This window comes from Ixodes scapularis, unplaced genomic scaffold, assembly GCF_016920785.2.
Source record: "Ixodes scapularis isolate PalLabHiFi unplaced genomic scaffold, ASM1692078v2 PGA_scaffold11__112_contigs__length_91849675, whole genome shotgun sequence".
Lineage (NCBI taxonomy): Eukaryota > Metazoa > Arthropoda > Arachnida > Ixodida > Ixodidae > Ixodes > Ixodes scapularis.
Window position 1 is genome coordinate 60149696 of NW_024609837.1, and position 23220 is coordinate 60172915.

Sequence of the window (23220 nt, forward strand, 5' to 3'; positions counted from 1 at the left end):
AAGTGCAAGTCAATGGGCCTTTTCTGTTTACGATTGGTTCAGCCAGGATAGAACACATGTACCATCACGGCGTGACAAATGCCGTGATGGTGCACTTTCGGTGCCGTCTGAAGTATAAGTGGTATTGGCGGGACACGATACCGGTTCAGGTTGAGGATGTCAAACTCTGCCTCGTCGTCCAGCCAGGGAGCTGGTTCCAGCAGCACCGTGATGTCGAGTTCCTGGAGCTCTTTGGGCGTGGCCAGCGCTAGGATGCCGTCGTTCACCTGAAGGAGTGCACCAAGCACCGCAAAAGCTCGTTCTTCTCGGACTGAGACGATGAAGGAACAAAATCCGGACACCGGAGTCTCCCAAAGCTCCCACGCTTTACCGTTCTAAACCCGTGCCTGTTAATTAACCACGAGCGGCAGTTGTCCACCGCACCGAGACGTGACCACGAGCCTGTCTCGAGTTTTGGTCGTGACTTGTTTCGTGTACTCTATGTCAGATGGCGGCACTGTCGAACTTCGGGTCGATGGTGTCACCATCCGAGTAAGTACCTTCGGATAAAGGTTAAGTACCCTCAGGTCTCTCGACTGCGTGTGGTTCGATTTTGCCTAAAGTAAGTGTGTCCGTGTCCCCCCAAAAAAGTATTTATGTCAATCCTATGGATAAAGAAGATCAGCACACCTCTGTCATCTGTACACAACCTGATCACATCATCATTAGATGCAGCGCCAGAGACCTTCGTGGTATGGGCCACTTGCCTTTCTGCGGGCGCTGTGGTTCTCCTGAACCAAAATATTAATTGTTATTATTAGTAGTAGTAGTATATTGGCTATACACAAAATGTGTTTCTGTGGACCTCTTTGAAGCTAGTAGCAAACTTTTTAGGAGATGAGAGTACACGGGGATGTCTTACTGACGAGCTCTGGTTGGCAGAAGCTCGCCACCCTTGTCTCAACAATGAACGAACGCAAACGCTGAACACCGGTGTCCGGCATTAGGCATTTGAATGGTGCTTCCTTTTTGTAAGTGTCCTTTATGGCACAGCGGTTGAGCGTTAGGCTCATGATCGTGGGGTCATCGGTTGGATTCCCGTTGGGTCCTGTTTAGAATTTTGCTCCTTTTTCTCAACTAATGACTATTTCTTCTCAATTACCTATTCTTTAGCCCAAATAGTTCTCTGAAGTACAGATTCCTCGGGGATCCTGGTCCTTACAGAGATTCTGTGTTAAAAAGAAATACGCAAAAGAAAGAAAATGGTTTGCCTCAATGCACATAAAGATCGAGATGGCTCGGAAGTGGAGGTCAGACTTGGATACTGAAGGAACGCAAAAACATTTATTGCAACTGACAAAAAGCTCTACTATTTCTAATAAATTGTTTCTCCTGTACACCGTGCTTTTTGAACATATGACGGGAGTAAAGAGCTTTGCACGGTTGGCACGAACGTGCAACTTCCAATTTTTTCCATTTTAGGTAGTCAGGGTCGTGTTAATTGCAAACCTGAGCTAGTAAATTGTAAAATTATCGATGTACTCGTCCTCAGATGTTACCTTAGGGCCTACTTATCACACGGCATCTGTAAACTCCGCCAGTATTTTCTCGCACGTCTCGCACAAATTGCAAAGTCAGGAATGAACACCGTTTGTGTGCAAACACTCGCAAGTGTCAACCTTTGAACCAACAATCTTGCTTCTTCGTGCCCCAAAAGGATCTCCTAGCTTTCCAAGCAGCCAAATTGTCATTTTAAACCGTTCAACACAAAAAAACACAAAAGCAATACAGACTGCCCCTCTTGAGATCTACTTTGAGCGCTGGCACGGCACCACTCCTGCCTCTAAGTCTACCTGCGGCCTCACCTGGCTGACGCAAAAGGCCGATATGCTCTCCTGGTCCTTGTGGATGATGCGGACTGGATCCGGCAAGGCACCATCCATGGAGCGGTCGTCTCCGGCGTCGCTCGCCGGCACGGCGGCAACAGTTGCAACGTCCTGAGTGAAACATTCACTGATGCTCAGTTCAGGCCAACAAGAATACAAAAAAAAGTGCCTAAAACAAAAGACTGCACGTCTCCTTGGTATATTCCAGAGGCGCTCTAAATGCATAGCACTTAAGTGTCCTCTGCAAAATCGTGGTGTAATGTGACGTGACGAGATGTTAGATCGTGTCACGCGATGTCGCAACGTCCCAGACACAACAGTGCTAAGAGCTGGCCCTATAAATGCTGAGTGCGCAAAAAGTTATTAGAAAGATTGTGAAGTGCGTAATGCGCTCTCTAGAGATTCCGTCGAGGCAAGCCTCTCGGTAATTCGGAGTACCAAGCCGCTCTAAAACTATGGGTGTTCTTTGGCAGCCTCACCTCTGTTGGTGGCGCCACCTTGTGCGAGAAGAGGTAACGGATGAACAACTCCTGGACCTCTTCTTGTCGCACCAGGTAGTTCCAGAGTCGCCGAGCCGGCAGGGCAGCCGGGTGCCTGCTTCGGCTGTTGCGATAAAAGGGGGATTGGTTAATGCAGGAACCAGTGGAATTTTGAACAATTCGAGGAAACATCGCCCAAAACACTGAATTGGCCGCGCGATACAGCTGCAATGCGGAAATTGAGCCCTTCAAACTGCACAATCTAAGGACTTCTTTCATAATTTGTACATAAAAAATAAGCCATGTCCAACACCAAAGTTCATCACCAAGGTCGGCACCCCATATAAATGTGAAACGTTCACTAACAGTGTGATAGTAAAAACCTGGAATACAGGTCAAACCCTCAATTTACAAAGTGTTGAAAAAAAAGAAAAGCTTTTATTACGAAGTACAATCATAGCTAGGAAGAAAATCTGACGAATACAGCCCAGCAAGAGATTACAGCACATTTATTTTCTTTGCAGTGCTTTGCATTTACATACAATATGACACACGTGAGCGAGCGTTGCTCCGATTCTTCAAAACCTTCGTCTGTGACAAGCGTTTGTTGCCGTCCGCGTCTCAGAACATGTCGTCTCCTCTGCCGTCAATCGCCATGCTGATGCTGCACTTGCGGAAGGACTTGCACGCCATTTCGTCCAAGAGCGACTTCTATGCCGGTCGAAAGTGGCAGTCACTGCAAGTGGCCAGTGGGTGTCAGACTGCCATGCGTTTCTACATATGCGAGTGCTTTTCCCTTGAAGGCAGTAAATTGGCGTCTACTTCTGCTGATTCTCGCTCGGGAAGCAGCAATGATGATCGTTACAAGAAGCAGAAGTAGCACAAAAATCCATTGGTGGATCCTCAGGAAATGCATTGGCATGACCCTTGAGAAATACGACGCATGTCCCCTTTTGGAGAACGCTAACACTGACCCGTTCACTTTTGTGTTTTGGCCCTCTCTTTGAACTTTCTTTTGCTTCCTCTTTTTTTTGCTGCCTCTTTTTGGCTTCATAACAGGGTCAGTGTTAGCGTTTCCCAAAGGATGACGTGTGTGGTGTTTCCCAAGGGTCATGCCAACGCATTTCCCAAGAATCCACCAATGGATCTTCCTTTAATAATTTTCCAGCAAAGCGGGCCTGCCGAGCCCGCCTCTCCCCAGCCTCTGCTGCACGTAGACCGGCGTCAGCTTGCTGCTTCTTGCGCCGTATTTCGACCAGCCGAGCTAGGTGCCGCTTCCACTCCCCTTTCTCGTTCACCCGCCTTGCACGCTTTGACGCTGCTTTCGCCGTTCACCGGTTTCCCGCGCGCGCATTGGTTTTCGCCTTCTGACGTCCTCCCTCTCGCCTTTGTCCTTCACTACTCACCTCCCCTCCATGCGGTGCACTTCTCTTTAAACTGTTTTGTCCGCAGACGAATGCAATCAGCTTTTCGCTGTCATTTAGGTACTGATGCTAACGCATTAAAAAATAAAATGGTGGCATCAGGCACCCACAGTTGCCAGGCTTTTTTTATCCTTTCTGCCGATGACCGGTTACACGACGAGGGTCAACTTTTTCCAGTGCATTTCCAAAAATAATTTGACCTTTATTCCGGTTTATACATACTTATCTACGAAGGGATCATGAACAAGACACGCTCATGGTGCAATATGCATTGGAGCAGTGATGGGGAAGTGAGAAAAAAAGGACCACGCAAAGTGTGCTGCGATTGACAGCGGTAGATGCTGCATTGTGGAAAAGCACGTCGAAGGAGATTTACCTACAGCCAATGTGCTGTACAATGTCTGCAGTGGGTTCTTTGCTTTCGGCGGAATCGATGCAGGAGACACGTGCGAGGATCGATCTATGCTTTGGTGGAACGATTCTGCGAAATGTTGCGCGTGTTAGAAGGGAACACAGTGAAGTGCTTCTTCTTTTTTTTTTTTTGCTTACACGCTTTTTTAGAATTGCCTGTGAAGTGGAAGAAGCGAAAGTATGTATGTGAGCTGTTCTGTAGAGGTGCAAAAAGCACATGAGAACGAAACCTGGGCGGCGGCACTAAGGAGGTGAGAGAGCATGTCTGCACAAAGCAACCATGTGAATATTCTGCAACAGCAGCAGCCAGAAGGGGGGGGAGGAGTGGAAGAAGAGACAGCGTTGCCAGAGGGTATTTGGATGTAGTAGGAACGATGGGGAAGCAAAGAGCGCTCTAACCGTGGTGACGTGGGATTTTCAGAACAGTCGAGGCTACAGGGGGGAAGGGTGGGGGATTTGGGGGCGGGGGGGAGCAAGAGAGAGCCTTGTTGTAGTTTGCATGTATATGTCTGAGGAACGCCAGGGAGTGGGGTTTCGCATTCGCACATGAGCAGTTTTCACCGGGAATGAGCACTAGCTGCTATTGCTGTAGAAGCATACTGAAATGTTCTGATTCGATAGTCAAAGCCGAAACGCCCCCTACTTCACTTTGAGGCCAAATTTGGAATTCCCCCCCAAGAACACAAAAAACCTTGCACCGATCCATCAAATTTGGCTGTTCCAGAAAGTCCAAGCAGAAAAATATAAAGAGACATACTTTGTTCAAGGACACTCAATTTCTTTCCAGAATTCACAAATATTGCAGGTGTTCCACGGGCTTTGCCGCACGGCGTGCGGGAAAACCGATCAGCTGAAAGCTTGCAAATCAGTATGTATTTGCAAATGTCCAGGGTAACTAACTGTGGAAGATTTTAATCACAGAAATTTTACATTCTGATCTTCGATGTAGAGTTACTTCACATTCATGTAAGTACAACATTTGCCGAAAAGACTCGAGCATGCCCCCTGACGACAAAACTGATGATGAAAGTAATGCTGGCATTCAGCTGATAATCAGTGCCACGTTTGTCTGTCTTTTTAATGCGAAATCATTAACTGGTCCCATAGAGTGAGCAGACGTCACCAGCTTTGAAGCCGCGCCAAACGGCATCTTAAATCCTTTCCCCAAGTGAAGCCAGCTCCCGGCTATGAAACGACGCAAAAAGCCTAGCCAAATGGCACCTAGTTTCCCCGATCCCAAAGCAGTGGAGTGAAGCTGATGGATTTCGGCTTCAGTCCCATTGGCTGGCACGCGTCGTAGTTTCAAGGAACCAGGCTCCCATTGGCTGCTGCGCGTCAGTTTCAACGACCGCCATCCCATGGCTCTGCGTGTCCGTCAGCACACCGGTAATACGAAGTGTCCAAGATCAGAGCGGCGAGGAGAGGGCATGCTCTGCCGTCGACGCATACGCTGCCGTCGAAATAAGGGAGCGGAAGAATGACGTGCATGCTTTTGCATTCAAAACTCATAAGAAGTGCTTAGGTGTACCTTGAGCCTTTTTTTACTAGCCCTTACATGTTTCGAGCTGTCCTTTTTTCATCGTCAAGCGCCTCACCTGAAAGGGGTGTTGTCCAGTTCGAGGAGGACCTTGTACTTGAGGATCGGGGGGCCTTGTGTCGGGGCCCCTTGGGGCGCGCCGGCACCTTCCACGTAACTGTTGGGAAGCAGCCCCGGTGGAGGACCCCCGTGAGCCTCCAGGGCCTCCCGCAGGTGGCGCAGCCAGTGGTCCAGGGAACGCAGGGAAGCGTGTAGCAAGGGGCTCGTCACTGGAAGCTCTGCAAGTTCGCCGGTTTGAACATCTCAGCCAAAACGTCCTACTGTGCATACTTAGTGCACATTAGGAGACCAGATACCAGACAGACAGAAATCTGCAATCAGTAGCTTCATGATGCTATTGCATTAAAACGTGATGAAAAGTCGGGACCAGGGTGTAAGGTAGACAGGTGGGGAAACGGCCCATAGAAGCCTGCCGCAGTGCCGTGACCGGATTGTGTACTCGTCTGCTTGCGGGTACCCCCGATTTGCGACAGATGGCGCTGCGGCGAGAGGAAAAAAATTGGAATCGGATTCGCATGGAACTCTATGGGAGAGTGCACAAATAAACCGAGAGCACGACAGTCCTCCATTGAAAATCCACGAGAAACCATCTCCGTCAGTTTAGCCGGTCGCCAGCGGTCGCCCACCCGGAGTGAGAGTTCGCAGTGCTCCACATAGATGGCACCACAGAAAAAGAGAAAACCGAGGGGGACACCATCCGGTCGCTCATTCGGCTCTCGTTTCCCCACCTGTCTATCTTACACCCTGGTCAGGACACACCAGTCTCTGAACCATTTTTCCGCACAGGAAAGACGGGGCATATCCCAGTAGCGGTGTCAGCACGGCGACAATGGGCGCCCGTCAACCAATTGCAAGCCACCTCTCTATGCCCCGCCTTTAACAAGTGGTAAAATTGGATCAGAAAGTGCTGTGTCCCGACCTTTCTTTACGTTTTTAATAGAGAAATCGGCGTCTGTGATTGTAATTTTTAGGCATTAGGATGCATAGGGCCCGTAGAATCTGTTACGACCAAGAAGAGACGATCGCAGGATCCTCTTAAGTGCCCCTTTAAGCATTTTACAGTATTTGATTATTTCCTTACATAGGCCTACTGATTGTGCCACACGTGAACCATTTGTGAAATGTATGACATATTCATTTAAGTAGAGGACACATGAACAATGAAAAGTAGCACCGCGCAGCAGTTTTCACAGCAACTTCTGCAGATGCTGTCACATAGACCTATGCCGTGCTACCATGTCACAGCGTCCGCACAAGTTGCCATAGAAATTTTCACGTGCTGCCCTTTTTCACAGTTCATGTACTATGTAGAGCCCTGCATATCCGCGGATCATGCACGTATATCCGCCGTAAACTGGCAGATGCGGATAAAAATGAATCAGATTTGGCGGAGTGCAAATCGGATGCGGGTCCGGATCTACATTTTTGCCGAGGCGGCCCAGAAACGTGTGTGACCGCACCGTGTAGAGTGAATAAGTGCGTGACACTATGAAGTGCATCATCGAATGTATTGCGGGATCAAGCTAATCTCTTAGATAAAGGGTGTTAATTGGGAAGAAAATTGTTCTTTACGTCAAGAAAGATTTGATTCTCACCAAAGGTCGCCTTAGAACATTCTATATCGCCAAAAATGCTGCCCATAGAAAAAGTAAAAAATGCAAGAGTATCAGTTGTCCCGGGAAAGCATGTTCTTGTTTGGCAGGGAAAGAGCGGAAAACATTCTTTGGGGCAAAGAAAACCCAAAACATACAAGCCAGAAGAAAGTAGAAGCAGCCCGTAAGTGGCTTCTTCACCTATAAGTAGATCGAGGAGACTGAATTCAATCCTTTGGAGTGGCAGAACTTGCGCCAGCACGAGTTCCCGCACCTCATTCTTGTAGTGTAGGCTGTGCATGCCATCCCACCACCAAGTGCACTAATGGAGAGAGACTTATTATTAGTGGGTCTTAATTTCAGAGAGGCGAACCAGTCTGAATCCGTCCATGTTGGCGATAATCTGTTTCTTCTACACAGCCACCTCGACAAGTGAAATGTTGCGTGTGGGCGCGTTTTCTTTTTCTCGACAGTTGGCACCGAGTTGTTATTAAGTATATGGTTCCAAGCATGCAGTTGAGGATTCGTGTTTAAAACGGAAACTGATAGCAGTTGTTGCCACTATTGAATATTGTTATATTTCCCCAGTGGTGTACTTGCACCTCATTACATATACACAAGTACTTTGCTGCAATGAGTGAGCGCCTTTCTTCTCTCACTTTTTTATTGTTTAGCCTAAACAAAATGACATAAAGTTATTAGCCTGTCCTTTGTTCATTTTCATGCTTATAAAAAATGCATCTGCTTGGAGTGGGTTTTACAAACAAAAAGGGAAACTAAATGTTAGATTTTTCTTCCTTTCGAGTGCATCTTCTGGACAGAGTGTCAGTGTCATGGACCCCTAAGACGATCTCACCTCATAACTGCCATTATCTTTCCAGCGATTCGAAGTTTCTCTGGAACAATGATCGCTTATTTTATAGGTACGATAAAACAGAATACGATAATATTACTTTCATCGTATTCCGAGATGAAGAGTTCTTTGTACAAAGGTAAGCAGACAGCTTATTGGATACAATTCAGATGCTTTTTTATTTTTATTAACACTTGATTTCATAATAAAAAGAAATGTGCAGATTGAAGGTCAGCTGCTCTGCAAATGCGGATGCAATGATTAAAAACACTGCAAATGCGGTTTGGATGTGGATACAAAGTTTGCGGATGACCAGGCTCTTATTTGCACAGGGCTCTTGATGTATGCCCTGTTTGAGCCCCGTTGAGTGCGCTTCTCACCGCACACCGGTGCACTGCAGAGAAGCAACACTCACGGAAGCAAGCTCCGCGGATATTGCTTCTCTGCAGTGTGCTAAAAAAGACGCGCACTCAACGAGGCCGCGGGAACAAAAAGTATGAATTACACGAAAATGTCATTTGAATTGAGCGGCTTATGAATACATTAAAAACGTGGCCAGACAACCGAAATTTCGAAATTCGTTTGAAATAACCAGTTGCTTGAAATATCAGAGTTTTAATTATCGCGAGCCTACTGCACTTGTGTTGTATTTTATCTTAAGTTATAATGCAACAGGGACTCCTGTCGGCACCTTCGTCCACACCGGTGACACCCGTGCCAGTCACCAACGAAATTCACTCACCCTGAAGCTCGATTCCCGCAACCGCAAGGAAGTCCCTCAGGCTATGCTGTGCCAGCTTGAGGGTGGCGTAGCGCATCAGGGCCCACGCGTATGACCCGGGGTCTAGCTGCTCCAGCCGAGACGCCTGAGACGCACGTCTGCGATCCGCCGTCAGGTCCCCGAACACGTCGTCTTCGTCGTGGTCTTCATCTTCATCCTCACCGGCTTCCTCTTCGTCGCTCGGCACTGATTCCGCCGAGTCGTAGTCCAGGGGTCCCCACTGGTCTGGCAAAGATGGCTGCGGCAAAACAATAGGTTCTTCATCCAAACCCTTCGCTCGTGATGGCATTCAAATAGAAGAAACTTGTTCGAAAAAAACACTCCACTTTTGGAACTTGGTCTTCTACGTGCTGGGTTACGAGCTAGGGATGTGCGAATAATCATTTTTCAGTTCGAAGCAAATACGAAGCGAATAGTTTCTTTGTGTGAGTAAATACGGTTAGACACGTTGCAAAACGTGCGGAGCAACAACAGCAGGAAATTTTGGGAACCCTCGGTACAAATTAAGCACTTTCTCGTTGCGCCTACGTGACTGTGCGCAAGTCGCGGCAGCTACCGCCAGCAGCCATCTGCCAGAACGTTGTACGTCCTTGGCAGCATACTGGATTTGTGGCAGCGTAAAGGCATCACGACAGGTGAAGTTATTCACTTATTTGCATACGTTATTCGTCGTAACTTACCCTCATGTCTTGCAGCGTCACCGAATCCACTTATTTTGCATCGCAACCGTGGTAGGGTTCAACTAGGTTAAACAAAGCATTGGTGCAGCAGACGACAGAGCTGGTACAAAGGAGAGGGATGAGAAAAGGACAGCCTCGCAAGATAGCTAACGCTATACCCTCTCTCCCGTTTCCGTGCGCTCGTCGGCTCGTCGCTGGTATGACTCGGCTCTCAAATGTTTCGAACGTTGTTGCCATGGCAACCTGCGCCTGTTCACGTATGCCGCGTGGAAGCGGGAGGAAAGATGATGGGAGGGGCATATTGAGGACTACCCTTTTTTGTCGCGTGGCGCGCACGGGCTTTTGGGATTTTTGCAAAGGGCCTATTGAATCAAATAATTTTGAAGCGAAGCAAATAGTTTGCAGCCGTCCATTGTCATGGCAGAAAACCCTTGAGACACAAAAAAAAAAGGAAAAGCACAACAAGGTCGGGGGATTCTCTAGCGATCGTCCACCAGGTCGCCCGCACAATTACTCTTATTTCAATAAAGTCATATCTCATTAATATGGACACTTTCATTTCCCCAAATAATCATCCATAATGTGTATCATCCATAATCAGGGTCCCAATCACAACTAATGAACAATCGTGGCACCAGAAGACACGGATTATTAGGGGAAAAAATGCTGAGACTTGTTTGCACAGACACTTTGATGTAAGCTCTTATAAACGCAATCCGCAATAGATTTGTGGGGGTCAGGAAAGACGTCTGTCGATGCAAATCAACAAACTTATCTTTATCACCACACAAAAACTGAAAAGAACATAAAAAAGGGTGCTCCCCTGAGACCGCCCTGCTACATCGTCGAACGCTGCCAGGCTCGTGATGTTCTCTTCGAACCCGGAGCTCGGTGCCGTCGGTGCTGCTCGTGCCGCGCGCTTGAAACGTCATTAGCTGCTGACGTTGTGTGAGTCACTGCTCTAAGTCTCGCGCTTTGGCGCCACCGCTGTAAGTCTCGCGGTTTGACGCCACCGCTCTAAGTCTCGCGCTTTGGCGCTACAAGGGCTCCCCCCCTAGAGGAGTCGCCAGGGCGATGTTGTGCCCAAGAGACGGAGCGATGATGCTGATGCTCAGTGGCTTGTAAGGATGCTGCCGACGGCTGGCATGAAGGCGGCCAATGTAGAGGGTGTAGGCTGGATGCGGACGATAGTTCAATGTGAGCAGGCTTCAGGCGGTCGACGCAGATGGTGTCATGCCGCCCGTTCAAATCCAGAACGAAATACTTGTCGCGCCTTTCGAGGACCTTGAAAGGGCCATCGTAAGGTTGTTGCAGAGGCTTCCGGACTGCATCTCGACGCAAGAAAACGTGTGTGGCCGAGGTTAACTCGTCGCATACGTACGTCGGATGACGGTCGTGCTGCCTTGTTGGTGTGGCACGCAGGTTCCGCATAACTTCTCGAAGCTGGGTGGCATAGCTGAAAGGATCGGGCACGGTAGAAGTAGGAGACGTCACAAACATTTCTCCAGGGAGGCGAAGTGACTGCCCATAGACTAGGTCTGTGGCAGTGCATCCCAAGTCTGGCTTAAGTGTTGTGCGGAGGCCTAGAAGCACGATGGGAAGAAGTGTGCTCCAGTTGTTCGGGTCATTGTGTGCTCTTAGTGCGGCCTTTAGGGTACGATGAAATCTTTCCACAAGGTCGTTAGCAGCGGGATGGTAGGCTGTTGTTAGAATTCGGGAGGACCCGATAAGAGTCATGATCTCGTTAAACAAACGAGATTCGAATTGTGCGCCTCTGTCGGTGGAAATAGATAACGGAACTCCAAATCGTGAAATCCAACCACTGACGATTGTCTTCGCAATGGTTTCCGCGCGGATGTCTGCGATAGGGACAACTTCTGGCCAGCGGGTGAATCTGTCTATGCAAGTGAGCATGTAGATGGCTCCGTCGGATGGTGGCAAAGGACCGACGATGTCCACGTGGATGTTGTCGAAGCGAGCGGTGGGTGTCTGTACTGTGGCGAAAGGTGCAAAGGTATGTCGATGAACCTTAGACAGCTGACAATGCAGACAAGTGCGAGCCCATTCACGCACATCTTTGTTAAACTCTTGCCAAACGAAGCGTTGGGCGATGAGATGTTGGGTCGCCCGAATGCCGGGATGAGAAAGGTTGTGCAGTGAGTTGAAAATGGATCGCCGAAACGTTGGAGGTACCACCGGTCGGGGTGATCCCGTGGACATGTCACAAATTATTGTTGTGTCGCAGCCTGGCAGCAACACGTCACGCAGGTCAAGGTTGCTAGATGCGGATCGTAGCTTCGGCATATCTTGGTCGCCTTGCTGTGCTGCTGCTAGAGCGGCGAAATCCACAGCGGTGGGAATGGCATTGCAGCAAGGTATCCGTGACAACGCATCAGCAGCCCAGTTGCCTGTGCCTTTGATGTGGCGGATGTCACTTGTGAACTCCGCAATATATGACAGGTGCCGACTCTCTCGAGGAGAGAGACGGTTGCTGGTTGTTTGAAGTGCGTAAGTTGTCGGCTTATGGTCGGTGAGGATGTGAAATTGCCGACCCTCTAAATAATGCCGAAAATGTTTGATGGTGAGGTATATGCCTAGTAGTTCTCGTCCAAAAGTGCTGTACCGGGACTCGGCTGGTGCCAACTTCTTGGAAAAGAACCCAAGGGGCTGCCAGTTTCCGTCAGTGAACTGCTGCAGTACTCCTCCTACAGCGACGTCCGAGGCATCCGTCATGATCGAGAGAGGTGCACCAGCGAGCGGGTGCGCCAACATTGATGCTTCTGCGAGCGATGACTTGATGGTTAGGAATGCCTCCGCTGCATCTGGAGACCATGGTAGAGGTGTGGTGTCCCGCTGAGTTCCCTTTAGGAGATCAGTCAGGGGTTGGAGGACAGTGGCGCAATGCGGCAGAAAACGGCGATAGAAATTCACGAGGCCAAGGAACTCGCGCAGCTTCCTGCGTGATGTAGGCGTTGGGAAGTTCTTGACTACGTCGACTTTGGATGGAAGAGGGCGAACACCCTTGGAGTCGACCCTGTGGCCAACAAAATCCAGTTGTGAAACGCCGAACTCGCACTTGGCCTTGTTGATGATGAGCCCGTATTCCGCCATGCGCTGGAAAAGGATCTCCAGGTGTTCGAGATGTTGTTCGGCGTTAGCGCTGGACACCAGGATGTCGTCGACATAGGCAAAACAAAAAGGTAAACCCACTGGTGACGCTGTCGACAAACCGTTGAAATGTCTGGGCCGCGTTACGAAGGCCGAAGGCCATCCTCACGTACTCGAAAAGTCCAAAAGGTGTTGTGATGGCTGTTTTCGGTATGTCACCTGGTTCCATGGGGATCTGATGGTACGCTTTGACCAGGTCAATTTTCGAAAAGATGGTAGCTCCCTCCAGGGACGCTGAGAAGTCCGTGATGTAGGGTAGGGGATAGCGGTCTGGAACGGTGGTGTTGTTCAGAGCGCGGTAGTCTCCGCAGGGCCGCCAATCACCCGGGGGTTTCTTTTGCACCATATGGAGGGGTGATGCCCATGGGCTGGACGATGGTCTGATGATGCCGAGTTCAAGCATGTGCTCGAACTCGGCTTTCGCTATCTTCAATCGTTCGTCTAGAAGGCATCGTGGACGAGCATGAGTGGGAGGTCCGGACGTTACGATGTGATGTGTCACATCATGCTTTACTGGTTGCAGAAAGTTGGCGGGACGTGTAAGCGACGGGAACTGCTGGAGTAGGTCTTCAAACTTTGTAGTGATTGGAATGCAACGTACTGGGAGTGGTGAGATGGATGCTATGCCTTGGACGGCTAGGTGAGTCGTGGCATCTACAAGGCGTAACCATTGCATGTCCACTAGCAGGTTATACTTGTGGAGAAAATCTGCTCCAGGGATCGGGTCTGTCACGTCGGCAACCAGGAAAATCCATCTTAGCGGTCTTCTTAACCCGATGTTGAGGGTCAGTGCTCGTTCACCATACGTCGCGATAGCGGACTTGTTTGCGGCCTGCAAGGTGACGTTAGCGCGCTGCGGCTTGGTTGACATGGCCGTCACGGGTAGGACGCTTACTGCGGCGCCGGTGTCGACTAAGAACCGAAGACCAGTATTCTTGTCTAGTACAAAAAACAGACGGCTGGTTTCGGAACCGGCACCACTCGCCACCTCTAGTGGTGGGTCTTGGCGTTTTCCAAGGCCGTGCATGGTGAAACGCATTTCTTAGCTTGCGCGCCGAAAGTGCAATGGTACCAGCACGTACCTTGGGAGGGCAAGGGATGTCGAGGCCTACACTGTCGGGAAGATGACCGTGGTCGTTGGCCTGCTGGAATGCGATCGGTGAGAGCGGCGATCTGTGCAGAGAGTCGTCCAATCTCCTTGTGGAACTCCTCTCAAATGTTGTTGACGTCACATGGAGGTGTCACCACTTCGGCCGAAGGAGTCGTGGGAAGCGATAGTCCGGACTGGTTTTGGACGTGTGCGATGGTGGGCACTGCGACTTCCATGACAGAGTCCGCGAGCTTTGCCAGATCCTCAAGGTTGAGTCCAGCGGCAGCGGCGAGAACCATGCGGACACCTGCCGGGAGCCGTTGCAGAAAAAGTTCTCGCAGCAGCGCTACATCGAATGTCGGCGCCTTCTCACCCAACAGTTGTTGAAGGCGACGCAGTAGTTGTGTTGGCTTGCGGTCGCCCAGCTCCTCTGAAGTAAGGAGCTGTTGTAGTCGCCGCTGTTCCGACAACGTGGTCTTCCGTATGAGCTCCGCCTTGAGGATGTCGTAAGGGGAGTCTGCCGGCAGTGTCAGGACCAGATCCCGAATTTCCGCTGCGATGTTTGGCGGAAGCGCTGCGATGATGTGGTGGAACCTCTGGACTTGTGATGTTATCCGGGCCGTGGCGAACTGGCTCTCCACCTGCGCGAACCAGATCTGAGGGTCCGCTGGCCAGAACTGAGGCAGTCGAAGGTGTAAAGCTGAAAGTCCACCAGTGGTAGGTTCACCAGACTGCGCCATGACGACTGGAAGCGGTTGATGAGCTTGGCGCAGCAGGGAAAGGGCTTCAGAGGTGCGGCGTTCCTCAGGTCACCAATTTGTGGGGGTCAGGAAAGACGTCCGTCGAATCAAATCAACAAACTTATCTTTATCACCACACAAAAACTGAAAAGACATAAAAAGGGGCTCTGCTGAGACCGCCCTGCGACATCGTCGAACGCTGCCAGGCTCGTGCTGTTCTCTTCGAAATGGAGCTCGGTGCCGTCGGTGCTGCTCGTTCCGCGCGCTTGAAACGTCATTAGCTGCTGACGTTGCATGAGTCACCGCTCTAAGTCTCGCGCTTTGGCGCCACCGCTGTAAGTCTTGCGCTTTGACGCCACCGCTTTAAGTCTCGCGCTTTGGTGCAACAGATTCAAGAGTAGACTTGTTGCTCCTACTTTTATGGCTGTTTGCATTCCAGCCTTGGATGGTAAACTCATTTCAAGTACACACTGGATACTGTTTTCGTTCATTTATTTTTTGTCCGAGTTGAGGTAATTTACGCAGCACTTCAGACTTCGAAATACTTAGAAAATATTCTAAAGTGATGACTAGCCCCATTCAATTAAAAGTTTGAGTCAAATATAACATTATTCGCTTCAATTTTCGAAAGTTTCGCATATTCGCACAACCCTATTACTAACAATGCGTTCCAAATGCATGGCAAACACCTCTGCTCAAGTTTGTGAAGCCTGCTAGCAAGAGCATTCATAGTATGTGTTGTTGGTTTTTCTGCCGCCGAGTGTACACTGGGGAAAGCTCCTACTCCAAGAGCAATCGCCGACTGCACACGAGCGGCATGCTTTGCCATGCATACTTCAAGCTCTATCGGTGCTACATCTGCACATGTGAAAGCGAATCGCGGCGGTTAAGCGCTCAACTGCCAACGTGTGATGAGCAACCGCTGACGTTCACACAGCAAGCGACCGGCGAATTACTTCTCAGAAGCTCTCGGGAGCCAGCGTCGATTCCATCGTCCCCGCCACAGCTCGGGTTAACGTTTTCATTGCTATCACATGTGTCGTTGTTGCCGTATGAAAAAATTGCTGGGCGATTGCACGTGGAAATTTCTAGCGTCACAAACGTTTCACAATGCTCCAAGTTTCCCGATGCCAGATGCCTACGTTCACGGTGCTCTTCATCAGGTCGTTTAACGCATACTGTGCGTACACTTGACGGTTGTTCCTAGAATGAAGCAATGCTACCGCTAATCGGGATGACCAGCCTGGTGATCTTCCGGAGCCTTCCATACTCTCGAGCTCCTCTCCCTCAGTGCGCTGAGGGGTCGAGCTCCACCTTGCCTAGCCCTCTGGTCACATGACCTCCCCATTTACCAATCGGCTTTGAGTACCCCACTCCTCCTCTCCCACCGGTCAACCAATCAGTGTAGAGCCTTGCAGCCACGCTTTTAGCCAGGCTTCGTTTTTAGGCTTCACAAAAAAACTCGTTACGTTGGCCCGGGTCCTTTGGAACCATACGACGAAGCATGATCGCCGCATCGTCACGAGCTCGCTCAAGCTATCGCGGCGAAGTACGTACATGCCCGTCCGGCCAAAAGTTACGCAGATTTGCTGCCGGGCCAAGTTTTAGGGGCGAAGCACCTTAGGGTCTAGCCTTGTCCGTCCGGCGTCCATACTCACATCGATCTTGCTGGTGCTCGCGATCGTGCTCATGAGCTCACATGCTCCCGTGCTCGTGTAAGGCAAAAAAAAAGTGTCGCAGTTGACAGGATTTGAACCTGTGCGGGGAGACCCCAATGGATTTCTAGTCCATCGCCTTAACCACTCGGCCACGACTGCGGAACGAGTAGGGGGCTCTGAGATGTGGTAGTAACTCAAGAGCTGGGGATGTCATGGATGAAACATTGCATGTAGCCGCTCAACGTCTATAAAGGAGAGGGCGCTGCAGTCAAATGCGTATATAATTGCGTTAAACTTTGCATGCATTGGCTCACCATTTATAGACGAGAGGGCGCTGCGCTCAAATGCTGAAATGCGTATATAACCACGTTCCATACCACACACTCTCTTTCTGACATGAATGAAAACGAACAAAAGGCTCGGCATGCTGTGGCTCAGCGTCTACGCAGACAAGCACCACCAGAGCTTCGCCCCAATCAACATCATTCACCACGTGGAGATGTTTTCTGGGGGCACTTGTTCAAATTGGTGTGCTGCTTTCGTGGCTCTATATCCATGGCAGCTGCTGTGAACCGGGGCGACGGACGGACATGTCGGTTGCTTCTCCCGCCAAAGTGCGGCGTGCTGGGCGTAAACAAATGGGAAGCGCACCACGCGTCACTTTCGAGGTGCTGCCCATTGGTTTAGCTGCCGGGCGACTCAGTGACCGTACCGAAAATTCAGTCTGGAAGCGACTGCGACTGTTGCGACTTGAAAGTGTGATTGCGCCTTGAGAGCTGGGCCTTAAAACGCTACGAATTTAAAAAGATGCACCCGAATTTAAGCACTTGCGGTCCAGACCAGACGCAAAAGTTTCAGAGCTTGCCATTATACGATTCGAAGGTTATAAGCGACCTTCAGAAATTTTCAATGGGAAAATGGCGGCCGGCAAAGCCTCCAAAATACATGGAGACAAAGGGTGCCGGCTACCGAGAATGGGCCCCAATTCCTTGTTAAAAATTTTCGAAAGTCGCTCGTAATTTTTGTGGCATCTGGTCCAGACCATCAGCGCTACATTTGGGCATAGACAAAGTGCTCAGCAAAGCATACCTTAGAATACCGCACATCCCCCATTCCACATTAAGCACCCATATCCAAATTTCCAACATTTGAAAAAATATGCACAGTACATTTATATGTAAAATTGATGACCGGACAAGCGCCCATCCCCCATTTTTTTTGCAATTATCTCTAAATTTTGAGTAACCGCTCGCCCGGCATTTTACTGTAGTTTAATATTGCATTAAAACAAATGCTGTATATTGTTTTCCCGGATACTCCGTTTGTGCAGATCAATCTGTTTCTGACTTATTGCAGAATGAGACTATCATCCAAAAGTTGGAGATAATTTTTAAAAAATTGGAGAAGTAACACTTGTAACCACAATGAGCAAAAATGCGGAAGGGCCAAGAAAGGGGGCGCAGTCGTTGCACGCCATCGGGGCGCGCAATAACTGCACCCCCGAAAGATTGGGCTTTACCACTTTAGACATGTGCACTCACAGCAAGCTTCGTTGCACTGCACAGGCACGCTGGGAGAAGCAGCCGACGTGTAGAAGTACCTTGGTTAGACAAGCGTGATCGGAAGTCTGGGTTGGGTGCTTGATCTGTCTTTTGCTTATTAAACACGTCAGCACTTATTGCCCTGGTACATGCAGCCGTCTTTCGTTAGGACAGTCGTGGCTTGGACCAGATCCGGGCAGAACCGGTTTCGTGAATCCACGGCACAGTTCCCGCCTTGCTCTTTCGCTTCGTTTGTTCGCTTGTTACGTCCACTTTTCCTCTTACGTAAGAGAGAAAGTGGCACACTTTCGCTCTTACATTTTCTGGCACACTTCCAATGATGAGCCATGGGAGTGGGAGAGGAGGGGATCAAGTGGCCGTGGCACAGCGTAAGCGACAACGTAAAACCGAGGCGCAGCAACAACTTCGTTTGCGCGAAAACGCCGACACCCGGGAGAAAAAATTGTCTCTTCGAAGACAACAAACAGTCTACGGACCGTGGGCGGCGACTGAGGGAAGACGCGGTGGCTGAATCCGAAACTGCCGCTGCCCAAGAGAACGGACTGGCTCTCCGAAGACAACGGTATGCAAACCGTTGCGAGGTTGGGATTCCCATCCTACGCAAAGTCGGAAACCCTGCGCTAGATGCTAACGCATTTCGTCAAGAACCGGCGTGGCAACAGCTACAATTTCGGTGTCACACTTTTTTTATGTTTCACGAGTAGCGCATAAAAGACGAGGACAGAGTAAGAAACACAAACGACGGACGAGCGCTCTCCGTCGTTTGTGTTTCTTACTCTGTCCTCGTCTTTTGTGCGCTTTTAAAACCAAGATGAATAACTACCAACTAGCCCAACTTTCCACTCTACTAGCACATAGGCTCTTATTGTGACATGGGTGCATGCTCGGCATTTTACGGCGAGTAGGAAAAATCCCCGTCGCTATCGGAGGGATCGTAATCGAGACCTCACACTCATACAAATGCAATGTGACGGCAGCCTGCCCACCTTGGACATGAGGCACGACATCATGGACAGGACGGGTGGCACGAAGAGCTCCCTGTAGGTGGGTCGGTCCTCCCTCTCCTTGGTTTGTGGGGCCTCGGTCTTGAGCTGGGGCAGGATCTTCATGTTCCACTTGACCCTTTGCCGCGTCAGCGCGTCAAAGATGCCCGTCTCTACCGTCGCTGTGGCCTCCTCTGAAAAGCATGATCGACACAGCAGCGACGTTCGACAAGAACATTAAATGAGAGGCTAATGAAACGAATACAGTCGGACGCCTTTATAATGAATGCCCGTTTAATAAAGTACAGTCGCTGACCGATTTTTCGGACTTCGCAGGGAACGAAACAATGTCCGAATAATAGAGCAGTTTGAAAAAGCCGAGCAGCTGGCAGATTTACCCAGTCGGCAAACGCGTGTCATTTGTTGAGTGATCGGAGGTCGATGCCGGTGGTATAGCGATTGTTCAGATTCATATTTTGATAAGTCAGTTAACATTGTTGCGCAGAAGTTTGGACGGTGGGAAATTAGTCTACAGTAAGGAGCGCCTGGCGTCCCGGCAAACTTTGCCAGTGGCGGTACCGGCGGTAGGACCGCTAGCTAAAGGTCTTTAACTTGCGTTGTGAATGATGAGTACTAAAATGTGTGCCAGTACAATTTTCATTTAGAAAAAAAAAAGTGGTAATCCAGCTTAAGATGCCTGACTTCTGCAGAGCGAGCGTTCGCCCCACATGCTACAAGCTGTCATGTGCTAGCAGACTCGGCCACCGTTCTCCCTTTCGACAAATCAGTTGTCCACGTAGTAAACCTCGTTTCTGATGTCGCTCACGCTATATATGACGCTATACTTTTTCCTAAAACACCTCAAATGTTGCGGAGGTATGTCAATATGCGATAGCACAAATTCGGCTTCACGTGGTTCAGTTCTTGCGCTCAACTACTACAACAAAGTTACCTGCACTTGGAAAAATTTCAAAGGTACCACAGACTTCGCCGTAAAGGTGTCTGACTGTACAATTTTTAAGCAACTTAGTTTCTTTCTTTCTTGATAATTTTGATATATTATTACTGTGACCCATAAACTAAATCCCATAAATTTCCAAAAAAGTGAAAAGGTAAACAATTGGATGGTAGGCAAGCTTAGTTTAGGTTAGGCAAGGTTGGTTTAGGCAAGGTAAGGTTCGCTACAAGGTTAAACAAAGTTAGGTTAGGCGAGATTAGGTCAGGCTAGGCAAGATTAAATCAGATCAGGTTAGGTTAGGTTAGCTGCAAGGCTAGGCAAGGTTAGGTTAGGTTAGGTTAGCTGCAAGTTTTGGTGAGGTTAGGCAAGGTTAGGTCAGGCTAGGCAAGGTTAGACAAGGTTAGGAAAATTTAGGTTAGGCAGGGTCAGGTTAGGCTATACAAGATAGGCAAGGTTACGCTACGCAAATTTAGCTTAGGTAAGATTAGGCAAAGATAGGTTAGGCAATCTTATCCCTTCAACACCTCACACACAACCTCCACGCGCAGCCCAGCGCAAAGCGTACTCACTCTCGGGGGCCACGCTCGGCGTCGTGCCACCGCTGGTGCCGGACGTTGTGACCCTGAGGAGCTTCTTGGCCCCTCCCCCGAAGAGCATGCCCCAGGTCTGCTTGGTGATCCGCTGCCCGACCAGGCGGAACAGCACGTGGCAGTCGCACGAGGCCAGCGCGTGAATCAGCTGGCTCAGGAACACCGCCACGAAGGACTCGCACAGCAGCGTGTGGAGCCGGGGGCCGTCCTCATCCTTGTCGCGCGCCATCAGGGCGCGCAACGACTGCACCCCTGAGAGAGCGTCGTGCCCAAACCGCCGAAAATTGGTATCGCGGACGACTGCCGGGCTCCAAGAAAGTGGCCCGTCTAAGACGAGACTGAACCAAGGGGCACAAGAAAGAACACGAGGATAGGAGGAAGACGCAGACAAACACGGCGCTGACTTTCGACTGCAGTTTCCTTTCAAAACAAAATGCATTGACGCGAAAGGTGACACAGAGAGAACAAGACAGGGTGTCCCTCCATCAAAGAAGAGATGTACCAGACTTATTAATCGGTGGCAATTCACTCTCGAAGAGAGCTACGGATTTCACACTAATACAAACAAAACTGTACGGCCAAAAAAAAAGATTAGTTTGGCACACATACTTTATGGTTTAATGGAGAGATGCCATCTTGGTTCCCTCATATCTTCTTTTGTGTCAATGCGTTTTGTTATGAAAACAAACGACAGTCCAGAGTCAGCGCCGTGTTTGTGTATGTCTCACCTTGTCTCCGTGTCTTATTTTGTACTGCTTTAGTTATTCTCGTCATCCACCAACTTACCCAACTATACACCTGGTCACATCTAAAATGAGCGGTGAATCTCAAACAGAAGACAGCAGCTCAAAAAGGTCCTTCTTAAAAAGATGCTTCCTTTGAAAATAAATCAAATTCTTAGAAGATTGAACGGCCAAAATATCCCAAAAGATGGCCCACCCTAAAAGATGGACCATCCTTGTTTTACATGGGGTCTGAAGATTTGTGCCATGGGGTAGAGGTCACACAAGTTTTAAAAATAGTTTCATTTGACAACTTAGAAGGCAATTGATCTAACAGAGTTTATCACTGCTCTTCAAATAAAATGACACCCGCAGTGAAGGCTATGGCAGCTGATGCTGGCACGAAAGGAAGAGCAAACAAGTACAGCACATTTTTTGCAACTTCTTTTTGGGTCGTACACCAAAAGTTAGCCCACCCACAATTCTCTCTCAGATGGCTCTCGTGGGGCAGTGGTCATCTTTTAGAGTATCACGGAACATCTCTCCTAGCATTCTCGCCTGTATGCCATTTTCAATTGGGTGCACTGAAAATATCGCACAATTAAAAAGTTTTTTTTTATTTTGCATCAACCCAATGGAAGGACAACCCATACTTATAAACTACAGTAGGCTCGCGATAATTCAAACTCAAATGTTTCATACTGCTGGTTAATTTAAACAAATCTCAAAATTTGAGGCTTTCCCGCAATGTTTTCTATGCATTTATAAGTTGCTTAATTCGAACGGCGTTTTCGTGCAATTCATATGTTTTGTTCTCGCGGCCCCATTGAGTGCACTTCTTTCCGAACGTTGATCTACTGCGGAGAAGCAACACCCTCGGAGCTCGCTTCCGTGGATGTTGCTTCTCCTCAATGCATTGGTGCGCTGCAAGAAGCACGGTCTATGGGGCTAATAGTTCACAATAGAAAACTTTTAGAGTGCAGCTCTTAGGGGCCCGTTTCCGGCTTGAGCGGCGTCAGCGTCGGCGTCGCCGTACCTGCGAGGTCACGTGACCCCGCCCTCCCCCCGAAGTCAGGTGACCCCCCCCCCCCCCCGGAGGAGATTGAAGAATGAGGGGAGGAGGAGGAGAAGGAGGAGGGGTATACCCTTTCCTCCTCCTCCTCCTCCTCCTCAAGAGCTGCACTCTAATTCAGTGTTACAGGGAGTTGTAAATGCCTTTCATTTTTTTGTTGGATGAACAAACTTAATTTTGTTTTGAGCAGTAACGTTCTGTCTAAACAGTCCTGGATAGACAATATTTCTTAAGGTGGATATACTTATCTCATTTCATCAATGTTTCATGTGTGGAATATGCCTGCTTATGATTAGCCATCCATATAGCAAATCATAATATTTAAGGGGGGAGGCTGGTTTTTAACTTATGGTTTTTTATTTTTCATTTATCGTGCTGGAATTTTGTATAATGATGTATTTCTCTGTGGTGATTTCAAATATGCAATTTGTTATCAGATAGCTCTACTAAATCTTGAGTTATTAATAAATTTGTTATTTTAATTAGGTCCTCCTTACGGGTCGTTACCATAAAATTGGTAAAAATATATCAGAAATTTTTATAGAATTGCATTCTCCAAGATATGTTTTGTGCGGTGATGCTATTTTAAGACTGATTTAATGATATTTCATCGGTAAAAAACATTCGCAATCAAGTTGCATAAAACGGGAAGCTATATCTTTTTGAGACTAATTAATTAAAATTATTGTATGATATATAAAGCAGCAAAAATAGCATCACCGCACAAAACATGTCTTGGTGAATGCAATTCTATAAACATTTTTGATATATTCGGAAAACTTTTACGCTAATGACCCGTAAAGAGGACCTAATTAAAATGACAAATTTACTGGTAACTCAAGATCTAGTAAAGCTATCTGAAAACTAATTGCATATTTGAAATCAGCACTGAGAAATACATCACTATACTAAATTTCAGTACGATAAATGAAAAATAAAAAACAAAAAGTTAAAGACCAGCCTCCCCCCTTAAATTAATTTCTGATAATTCAAAC

At 48.7% G+C, this 23220-nt stretch overlaps 1 protein-coding gene across 1 annotated transcript in view; it reads right to left on the minus strand.

The window, feature by feature from the left end:
* Nucleotides 1-23220, minus strand: part of LOC8036137 (dmX-like protein 2) — a 131716-nt gene that overhangs the window by 18927 nt on the left and 89569 nt on the right. The window contains exons 42-48 of the mRNA XM_029983147.4: nucleotides 20411-20683; nucleotides 18887-19077; nucleotides 8964-9240; nucleotides 5775-5994; nucleotides 2345-2468; nucleotides 1845-1976; nucleotides 142-266 (exon numbers count right to left, since the gene is read on the minus strand). Coding sequence (XP_029839007.3) covers nucleotides 142-266; nucleotides 1845-1976; nucleotides 2345-2468; nucleotides 5775-5994; nucleotides 8964-9240; nucleotides 18887-19077; nucleotides 20411-20683 — 1342 coding nt within the window. The remainder of the gene's footprint in view (nucleotides 1-141; nucleotides 267-1844; nucleotides 1977-2344; nucleotides 2469-5774; nucleotides 5995-8963; nucleotides 9241-18886; nucleotides 19078-20410; nucleotides 20684-23220) is intronic.